Source organism: Puntigrus tetrazona, chromosome 16 (assembly GCF_018831695.1).
Source record: "Puntigrus tetrazona isolate hp1 chromosome 16, ASM1883169v1, whole genome shotgun sequence".
NCBI lineage: Eukaryota > Metazoa > Chordata > Actinopteri > Cypriniformes > Cyprinidae > Puntigrus > Puntigrus tetrazona.
The window spans coordinates 8,547,144-8,558,330 of record NC_056714.1 but is presented as its reverse complement, the minus strand read 5'-3'; the positions used below and the strand labels follow the sequence as shown (position 1 = coordinate 8,558,330).

The 11,187-nt window shown below is 37.5% G+C and overlaps 2 protein-coding genes across 2 annotated transcripts; both read right to left on the bottom strand.

Moving 5' to 3' along the window:
• Window position 1: 1 nt before the first annotated feature.
• On the bottom strand, window positions 2-2,742 carry LOC122360904 (protein borderless-like). Its single transcript, XM_043261745.1, has 8 exons — window positions 2,606-2,742; window positions 2,374-2,497; window positions 1,936-2,150; window positions 1,628-1,849; window positions 1,239-1,547; window positions 760-1,014; window positions 472-590; window positions 2-321 (listed from the first exon to the last, which is right to left on the bottom strand). The coding sequence occupies exons 1-8, from the start codon at window positions 2,655-2,657 to the stop codon at window positions 187-189; spliced, it is 1,431 nt and encodes a 476-aa protein (XP_043117680.1). The 5' UTR covers window positions 2,658-2,742; the 3' UTR covers window positions 2-186.
• Window positions 2,743-7,387: 4,645 nt separating this feature from the next.
• Window positions 7,388-11,161, bottom strand: rpl18 (ribosomal protein L18). The gene is made up of 7 exons (XM_043261752.1): window positions 11,108-11,161; window positions 10,364-10,450; window positions 10,131-10,238; window positions 9,700-9,798; window positions 7,809-7,932; window positions 7,617-7,686; window positions 7,388-7,524 (listed from the first exon to the last, which is right to left on the bottom strand). The coding sequence occupies exons 1-7, from the start codon at window positions 11,108-11,110 to the stop codon at window positions 7,449-7,451; spliced, it is 567 nt and encodes a 188-aa protein (XP_043117687.1). The 5' UTR covers window positions 11,111-11,161; the 3' UTR covers window positions 7,388-7,448.
• Between the last annotated feature and the right edge of the window lie 26 nt (window positions 11,162-11,187).

The following is an 11,187-nucleotide window of genomic DNA, read 5'->3' as shown; positions in this document are numbered from 1 at the left end:
CCTTTATTGGTTTATTTACACAGATTTTGCATTCATATTTAAAAATATATTTGTACCAAAATTTGTTTTTTTACAAAATGTATACATTTATGTCAGTACTATATTTACAGTTTAAATGGACTGCTACAATTGTCTGCATTGAAAACACACACACACACACACACACATTTGTCATAACACACACATTTACACAGACACTGGTTTAGGGTCTCCGACACACGCTTCGGCCATTTTTGGCCTGCTCCTCTCTCTCTGCTCTCGTTCAGTGGCGGCCTGATGGACGATGGTTTCCATCGCAGGGTAAAGATGGATCATCTTCTTCTGTAAGGAGGAATAAATGAGTATGAATATGAGAGATGAGATGCAAATTACTCACACTAAATGCTTCCTTTTGCATAATTGAAATATCAGCATCAAGTAAGCACGAAGCGATGCATAATTAAATCGTGACTTGAGGAGACTGAAACATACCCGGCGATAGTTTCTGTACATCTGGAACAAAACCAGGAATATTACCAAGAACAAAAAACCTAATCCCATCACCATAGCAGTTTTGTTGCCCGAACTTAAATTTCCGCTCTTTAGAGCACCTGTAAAAAAATGAACAAAACAGAAAATCAATCAAAATGCACTGTTTCTAATTCAAATTAGGCTAATTTATGTATTTTTTAAAATTCCTTCACAGCATGCTATGTTTATTTTTTGGCATGGAAATGCTTATGCAAGGATCATTTACTGTAATATAACTGCTCTACCTACCCATCAAATGCAGCTCATAAGTCACGTTCCCCAGAACTCCTTGCTTCCCATAATAGCGACAAACCCATTCACCGGCACCTTCCTCATCCACTTTCTGAATCCTGAGGGTCTTTTGAACAGTCTTTTGAACAGAGGTCAATGTTTGAGTGTCGTTTGGTCCGTAATTCACACGTAGCCACTCATAGGAAGTGACCTGGTCGGAATTGCTGAGGTGGCAGGTCAGGGTCACGGGTCCGCTACCACTGGATCTCGAAACTAAAGAGAATTCAAAGAGAAATTCAGCGTTCTGCACATTCGGCATCCCACGGAACAGAAGTTAATATAGGAGATGAACGCCGTTTGGATGATTAAAAATTGATTCTAAAATTATCTGAATGCTGATGATAACAGGTTTATTATATATAAACCTTTATATAGTGTATAGTGTATATAGTGTATATATAATGTAGCTACTTCACCCTGTTTTAGTGAAATCTCACCTCGAGCTACAACTAGCTCCATCCTTCTTTGCACTTTGTTGCTCTCTCCATTCAATCCCTTCACTGTTCCTGAACATGTATACATCCCTTCATCTCCCTCCTCCACTCTCTGTATAGCAGCTGATGCTGAGGGCCCAGCGGACGCGTTGAGAGATGCAGGGAGAGGAAGAGGAGAGTAGGACGTTGTGGAGGGTCTGCTCCAACTCACGGTGTGTGGGACCAAGCCATCAGTAAAGATGCAGGGCAAGGAGACGGAGGAACCGACAGCAGCGTACACCACCGAAGAGTCGCTTGGAGGGGTGGAGATTCCTGGAAAGCCAACGATGGAGGTGGATGAGCAACTCAAGTTTAAAGAAGACGCTTAAATTTAATTTTAAGGGGACACTCACCTTTGACCTGTAGGGATGTGGTTGACTCCACCGCTCCACCTGTGTACGAAACCTGACAGGTCCAGTCTCCTTCATCTTTCTGAGACACTTTAGAGAGGCTGAATCTACTTATTTTCGCGCCGTTTTGTTTCCAGTTAATTTTGACAGACTTTGTCCCGGGACTGACATGGCACACTGCCTCCGTTCGTAAGCCCTCGACCACTACAGCGGGAGAAAATGACGCTAAGGAGAAAGAGGAAATATTACAGATAAGGCTTCCAGAAGACAGCCAGCGACTTGCACAAGAAGTGACAGTTCTTGGTTATTACCTCGTACAACTCTGAGATTGATGAGCTTCACCATCCGAATCCTTCCCTCAACTTCACAGATGTACTTCCCTCCGTCTTCCAATGCGGTTTCAGTGATGTGAAGGCTGTAATCAGACTTTCCGAAATTCGGGACGGGGCAGTTAGCGCGCGGTTGATCTCTAACCGGACGAAACTCCAACCCGCTCTTCTCTCGCCGCCAAACTGTCTTCAGCGCACTAGGAGATTGAGAAATGTGAGATGTTAAAATGCTGATCGTGAGGTTTTGGATAGTTGTGTTTCTGGATGGACGGATCTCATGACAATTTGTACAGGTGGCTAATTCGACCTCACTTTGCTAAATCGCACGCATTTTACAAGTTGCCAGTTCATATGAATTAGTCACGAGGCTGTGTTAGATGGATAGATGGATGTGTTCGTGGAAGGATGAAATGGTCTTACTTTTCAACTAGCCTGCTCCAGTAGACAGAAGAAGGATGTGAGAGCTCAGAAGTCTCATCTATGCATGGCAGCACTGCTACAGAACCATAAGCTACAAACACCTCATGTTCCTGACAGCGAGCGCCTGCAGAACACAGAAAGACGGCGCATTAAAAACAAAGAATTTAAAATCGGCTGAGAGAGACAAAACAATATTTTACCCATTCACAGTACTCTAAATTGACATGCTCACCTTCAAAAACCAGCACTAACCCCAGAATCATCACAAACTGTTTCTTATTCATGTTCCAAGCGTCTTTTTCTTTTATCTTCTAGCTGCTTTCCCCTAAAAACCCTTGTGCGTTTCAATCCCGTCTCTCGGCTCGTGTGAGCGCCTCTGATTATTGTTCTTGATTATATTGTGCTGTGGGAGGATGCGTGGGTCGCAGTGTGGTCGGGGAGGAGTCGCTCGCTGTAGGTAGTTCCTCTACTTCTCTGTCTCATCACATGACTTCTGAGGATGCATGTAGTGAAACTGTTGACTGACGTACTTTGGAAAAAGTTAGAGAGAAAAAGAGACACTCAGAGAGAAATAGAACGAGGGAGAGGCAACTCTTCTCCCACGGATTCACCGGGTCTATCTCGAATTTTCTCTCACCGCGTGAAAAGGTTTATCTGAAAGTATGTCATACTTCAAAGAATGGAAACAAATGTGTTGATATAAAGCAAACCAAAAGTAACGCGGAAAACTTACACCAGCAAGAACGTCTGTGTTTATAAATAATTAGGGTGCTAGTTTGTAGATATGTATGCGACCCTGGACCGGTCTTTAGTAGGCCAAAAATCATCAGGATATTAAGCAAAGATGATGATATTTTGAAAATTTCTTACAGTAAATATATCAGAACTAAATTTTTGATTAGTAATATGCATTGCTAAGAAACAACTTTAAAGATGAATGTCTTAAAAAAAAAAAAAAAAGTAGCATTATACACAATGCATGCTGCTTCAAATCAGCTTTACCAAAAAATGCATGCACTGTAAAAAATAAATTAATAAATAAAAACTAGAGCAGAAAATTACATGTTTATTTCCTGTTAAATTTACAGGCATTCACACTGGGCTGCATTTTCATACGCTTTTTTAACTGTATAACTGTATAATTACATGTACTTAGTTTTTGGAATCTGATTATGTAATCCAGATTTATGTATATGTCGGCTATATATATCTATCTATCTATCTATATATATATATATATATATATATATATATATATATACATGTATGAAGTGTAGATCGATGAGGAAAGAAAGTAATTTAAAGCAGTTTAACGTAAAGCTGCAAAATTTGCAAAACATCACCTAAAAGAGCCTTAGACTCTAAAAAACTAATTTCTCTGTTCTGATTAACCTCAGGTCCAACCAGGCACTGCGCATTACTGGGAGTAGAATCCCAAAAGTAAAGTGTGCTCATGCTTTGGGGCTGTTTTTCAGCAGCAGTAGAGTACAAGAAAAGCTCAGTGCACACAAAAAAAGAGATAGCAAGCTTGTTTGTGCTTGAACCCAATCAAATATTTCTGGAGAAACCTGAAAATGTGTGTCTGCCCTCATCATATGCAAAACTTCCATCATACCCCAAAATACCTGATGCTTCCTTAAGTACTTAGGGGTTTGAATGAAAGGGGTTGAAAACTTATGCAGTGTACTTATTTCAGTTTTTTTAATCAGTTTTAAAAATCACAGTTCTAGTTTTGCTTTGCCATTATGGTGTACAGAGTGTAGGTCGATGTGGAAAAAAGTAATTTAAAGCAGCTTGACGTAAGGCTGTACCATAATGTGTTAAAAAAAAAGAATCGATTGAACACTTTTGCAAGTATTCAACTACATACAGTACATGAATGCCAAGGCAGCATAAATTGTTTATTTGTGCTGAAACTAACCCACCCAATGGGTAAAAATGACAGATGTAAGGCGTATTTTTAGCCTGCACCATGGCATCATTGTTTGCTTATGTGGTTGTGTAAGTGTGTTTCTGTTTTGTCAGGCCGGTATCAGAACTGAGCTCCGGAGTGCGTTTGATTGAGCCGTTGATATGCGGATGTGCGATCAGCATATTCTAAAACAGCACCACTTCCAGTAAAGGCAGAGAGTCTGTGTGCGAGTGACATGAATATGGGGGCTGGAGTTGTTTTGATGAAGAAAAGAGTTTGTGGCTGACTCAATCGCTCCTCTCCCATTTTTGCTTTGTTTTTTTACTTCCCCTATCTCTCACAGTCCCGTTCAAGCAGTGGTAATTTTTGTAGTTTTTTTAGCATGCAGTGTGCGAAGCATCTAGACATCAGATTTCCTTCCATTTTGCAAAGCAACCCACCAAAAGGTTTACGTTTAGGCTCCTAATTTCATTGAAATTCAGTGAATGACATACTAAATATTAAGCTAAGGAACATTTTTTGCACTGACTTTAAACAAATGTCCTGTGTCATGTGTTTGTTAACCGATTTGTGAAGTTCTCACCGGTGTTCTACAGTACTAGAGTAATCATCACATTTACTGGTTTGTTTTATTAACATCTGGCAACCAGAGTGTCTATCTCTAATTATCTATTTATATATTATATATATATATTTTTTAATTGGATTTCTGAGGCTGCTCATTCATGTGTAAACTGTTGGAATGGAAACGGTAAGCTGGTTATTGAATATGCAAATATGTAAATCCATGGAAAAAGCAGCAGGTATACCTTCATGAGGTAAAGTATGGGAGGATAACCGCAGCTCTTTCATTCTTAGATTCTAATCATTTCCTTCCTGTCTGTATCTTGTGAGTTCTCAAGCCCATCGGGCTCCTATTTCACACGAAATCATCCACGACACCAGCCTTGATAGACGTGAACCGCTGCTGTGCATCTGGGACACCGATATCAGCGTTTACTTTCATGCTCTCTTTCTCTTCAGATGGGAGGGGGTGAAATGAGACCGTGATGGGGTCTTTCCTATTTACAGTATTTGTGGCAGATATGGCTTATTTGAATAACAGAAGAGCTGGGGAAGACATTCGTGAGCCCCTGATGTGGAAAAAAAGAGACTGTCGTGAGTGGGGATACTATACCCGTGCAGATAGCAGCGTGAATGGAACGTATTAACACTGATCATGTTTGAACGAGGCATTATGACAGATATTATATATTCCTTCCCCACTGACCCCATCAGTCATTTTCTCTGAAGAAAACACACCAACGTTCTCCGGTTCTCGCTCTCATTCTGTTGCTCTCATGAACATGCTGAATTCAGTTGTTATTTAAAATTATTTGAATACATGCTTTATTTTACATACTTTATTTGAACGCTCTTTATTGTTAAATGCATTTTACACATGGAGAAATTAAACATGGCGACATGTAGTGACAGCAAGTGGCAAGTTCTTACTGAAGTTGTCTCTTAGTATTGTAGTTTTTAATTTTAAAAACATAAAATAATTGAAACTTAAAATACAAGTTAAAATATTATATATATATATATATATAACACTGAAACACAATAATACACGTAATTGAATAAAATTAATAATAATGTAAAATAAATGCATTATTGTATTTCTTATATAAAAAGGTAGTGATGTTCATTATATATTTGGCAAATCAATTTGTAAATATATGTATGATTGCAACATTTATTCTTATATTTTAAATATATTGGAAAGGGCGTTTAGAACTAAAATTTGTGTTGTAAAAGGCCTTATATGGATATTCATGGCAAACCCAGTCACATGTTTTATTTATTTAATGTATTACAGCCTTATTTTAAGTTCCATGAAAGCCAAGAGTGGGTTAAATGAGCTCACAGTTTCTTTCAACACCGTCTCCATATAACTTACTCAAAACGGAGGTTTATAGAATAGATGAGATAATGGTAACATACAAAGAATAGAAGTCTCTGACCGTCTGTCTGTCAGCAGATTTGACTGCCACTTACTGTTACTTACATCACAGCATAGATGTTGTCCTTATATAGAAACCACAGACTTCAGCTTGATTTCTTAAACGGCTTTAGAGTTTAAGAACCTGCTATTTACAAGGACTAAAGATTATATACATTTAAAACCATTTAGAAATAAACTTTACATGTATTAATATTATCAGTGGAAATTCAGAAATTAATATTCATTGTTAGTTATCATGATACCATCGCATGTGGCTGAAACTGCTCATAACTGCCTGCCAAAATGTTTAATTTGTCCTCTATATACTGGAAATAACAACCACAGATTTGCAGATCAAAGGCAGGCAGCTTCTGAAAAGTGTTTTTTCACCAACAGCAAAACTCCTTTGAATACCGGCCAAGCACTTAGCATTTTTCTTTCCACGTACTAATCATCCAAATTTTACTTCAACATTTGCATAGTCATCCTACAAACGCCAACAATTACGGCATTTAAATATTTTATTGGGGGCATTACATTTTTTATGGCCTTTTCTTAAAATCTGCGATCTGCATTGACTGAATTAGTTCTGTACTTAACTGTGATTCATTTAAACTACAGAGTTAAATGAAAAATAAGTTACTTTTTCTGCATGCATTTGCTTTTTTTGGTAAACGGTGACGGTCATACAGTACATTTTTTCCCCCTTTTAAAAATTGTCTTTATATATTGCAGAAACACGTTGCAAAGAAAAATGATAAATATGGCACAAAACACAAAATGCTGAGAGCTTGTTTTGCGCAAACCTGTAAAAAAAAAAAATGAAAAATTCAAGGTTCATTTAAGGTCTGTGCACCTTTCCTCTGATGTTGGAGTTCTAATTCAAGTTAAGTGATCTGAGTTAATTCTGAAACTACTGGAAACCATGTGCATACGCACATGTACAGTTGTCAACAAAACATTTCATCATAAGGTTTGCTTTTTCCACCTGATGTGGTTAAGTCATAGTCATTTTGCTACTTCAGGTACATGTAGGGTGTTGACTTTCACAGTAAAGAGGATTCAAAAACAAAACGCTAATATTTTTTGAACAGTATAAAATTGGATTAACTCAATTTTTGGATTATCCTCCAATCTTTATTTGCATCACAATATTGAATACAAAAAGACAGATGTTTAGTTCTTGTATCCTCTGCTGGCTCTGCGACCACGGGCACGCTCGAACTTCCTGCCTTTGGAGCGCACATAGGGTCTAGAAGACAGAGAAACACGCTTTTAGTTTAATTCTTTTTTTGCAATGAATAACATCAAACTTAAAAAATAAAGTGCTTCTTGTTTCCTTACTTGGTATGGCTGTGGGGGGTTCCAGGAGCTTTGCCAAAATGCCTGTACACCTCTCTGGCCTTACGGGGTCCTGCGGACAAACATAAAGAGCATTGAAACAAAACATCTCTGTAGAAAATTAATTCAGGCCACAAGCAGTCTGACTGAACCGAGTTTGTACTGAAGGTGTATCCTTGATTTACAAACACACACCTGACAGCAGAACGGTGCCCTGTCCTCTAGGTGCAGAAAGAGCCAGCTGGTCAAAGGTCATGATCTGTCCACCAGCCTTCAAGATCCTGCTACGAGCACGGTCGGTCAACTTGAGGGCACACACCTGGGAGAAAACAGGAAAGAGACGGGATCATTAGACTCACTTTGACTTTACAGACGATAAAGACTACTGTGCAACAAGGTAATTCTCAACTGTCAGTGTGCATTCATTTCAGGAGGAAAAACGTGTGATTCACATTACCTTTAGATTATTTTATACTATTACACAGCAATGCCATGCTTTATGCATGCCGATAGAAATTCACCAAAACTTAGAACCATTTCAACATAAATATCTATCATTTATGCTTTTTATTTTAAACTAAAAGAGACATTACTCCTGAATAAGACTATAGAAAATGCTTAAAAATGCTAAATAAAAGATACATAAATCACATCACTTATGCATTAACAGGGCTATAAGCATTTATTCTCAGTTTTTAAACATTTCAATAAAGAAATTAAGGAAAACATTCTCATCCATTACATTTTATTATAAATATGAAAAGATGGCAAAACCCAAACATTTAAAAAAAAAAAAAAAGCAGCAAAAATGTCACTGTGCACATACGCTGAGATGTTGCTGTATCAATGGTTTTTCTACTTTTTCCTGCATAAATGAATCAGAACATGCTGGAACGTGCACCGGGTCATGTCTGGATGAACTATTAAACTACTGACCACAAACTCAAGACCAGAGCACTTTTCATCTCAAAGTTACATTAACTCATTACTTCTCAATCAGCATCACAAAAGAGCGCTTCAGCAAACATTTGAGGGTGACAAAGCCCATTTGTATAATAGTTTCTTATGGGTCTATAAAAAAAAATAAAAAAAAAAAGATAAATGCACGGTTGAGGTGTGAACTCATCACATGGGCAGAATTAATGTCAAATTAATATTTAAATGAATACATTTTTCCATTTTTTAAATTAATTTATAAATTATTTAAATTGAAAATGCATAATAGGAAAATGGATGCTATTGATTTTCAATTTTCTGTGTTGCATCTCTTTACATAAAACATTTTTACCAGGCTATTTGTTTTTAAGAAAAATTCAATTTTGAGTTGCAATAACAGCTTAAATAAAAGACTTGCATGCCCCTCTCGGAGAGGTGATAAAACACTGTTCATGTGTCCATCTTCAAAAAGCATGCAAATTACCACAAAGCACAGTTAAGGTGCTTGCCAACAGCTAAAAATCATTAACAAAATAACATTCAGATGCATCCCTTTTTGTATTCTCAGGGATGTGGATTAAGAGAGCTTAAGGTAATACTGCTGAGAATATTCATCACACCAACATTCTGTTGAAGCAGCAATAAATTATGCTAAAACACACAACACCAAGATGTACTTTCTGTCTGTACCGTCAATTCTACTTCAACTACCGTACGTTTCATTCCATTCAACTGCGTAGATATAATAGTTTAAATGAGTCTAAAATGTACACAAAAAAGTATGTTGTCAAAAAATGTGTGAGCAATTTTGACATCAGATAGAACTTTATAATATAACAAAATAATATCTTTAATACCATTAAAAAAACATTTTAACTCATGGTTTACAACACTAGCCAATTTCCAAAAAAAAAAAAAAAAAAAAAAAAAAAAAATTGGCCTCAATATTCCTGAGCTAGATTTGTATTCCTATTAATAACAACAACAACAACAACATTTAATTCAATAAAAAAAGGGCATATTTATCACAAGGATCATGCATGCAGTTCAGCATCTCTTGAAAGAACGGACATGCAGATGAGACAGACGGACCTTGAGCACAAAGGCTTTATGACAATAATGTTTGATGACTTTTATTGTCTGATCTTACCTTCAATTTAGGGATCTTCAGAAGCCTTACATCATCAGTAATAGTTCCCACAACAACAGCAGTCAGGTTTTCACGGCCTGGAAGCTTCATCTTACGGATCTAGAAGCAAAAAATGAAATGCTTGTTTACAAGTGACATAAATAACTTTAGGCTTTTTGAACATGGAATAATGTTTCCTTAAGTGACAAGACTTAACACAACAGGGCAAACGTAAAGAAACAGTTTGCATATAGTTGACTTCAAAGCGTCCTACAGCAGCAAAAAAAAAAAAAAAAAACACTGAAGAGAACTTTCTCTCACGCCATTTGTAACCAAGACATTTCTCATGCTTTTTCTAAGTTCTCTTTTGCTGTCCCACACCATAGGACACATCCCAATTTTTAATTTGTCAACTACCCGTATACAAGCGTAAAACTGGGGTTCTAGCTCACCAGTCGGGACAAGGCCAGAGGGGGTCGGTTGGTCTTGCTCATGAAGAGTCTCCTCAGAATGACCTTGTTGAAGGGAGCATCAGAACGGCGAGACAGGAATCTGTACAACTACAACAAAGAAACACATTGTATGAAATTACAGCAACAGACAGACAATAATACAAGCAGCCGTAGAAATGTATATTCTAATTTTTCTTTACTATTTGCTCTTAAAATGGTATTATGGTTCTTACCTTGACCAAGAGCCGCAGGTAAATATCCTGACTTTTAGGCTCCTTCCTGTGAACCTTACGGTCCTTGTTGTGTCTGATGTCAACTCCCTTTTGGATCAAACAAAATCAATTACACACAAATAAAAATATATAAAAATAAAAAAACGTGGAGCAGCGTCAGATTTATCATGTTCAGTGGACTACACTAGCAAAAAAACTTCACTAGCCACAATAATGTATAATTGAGAAATAATGGCTATAATAACAACTTCAAAACCCAGGTGAAACGAAGATAATTTCATAACACTCGTATTAATACATTAGTCTCGGATACATTGTAACTCATGTGGCTCAGAGGACCGCATACTGCTAGCACTAAGAGAGTCAACGTTAGCTTAGCCAGCACGAGTTTGCTCTAGCACTCTTCCTTCTGTCCAGGTAACTACATTTAATATTGGCAAATACTCCATGAATATCTGGCTTTAAAAAATCTTAATAAGACAGTGACACGTTGTCAGTAGGCATCTTTGAAGTATTTTCACACGCGACACATGAATGGGAAACTCAGCTTCGCGGCCCGACGGGCGCTAGCTGACATTTGCTTATTCGTTTCAAACATAATCCACAATAATACATATACTTCTTTACTTATTGCACTATGTAATGCTTCTAAACATCATCTGCAGAAGAATTAGAAGATATATAGCTGAGGATGGCGGTCGATTTTGGTCACTGGTACGCTCCATAAGAAATCAAGCTACCTACCATCTTGGACTCAGAGTGAAAAGGGAAAAGGAAAGCTCGCGAGAACACGTATAGCGAGATAGTCAGGTGACTATAAAGGC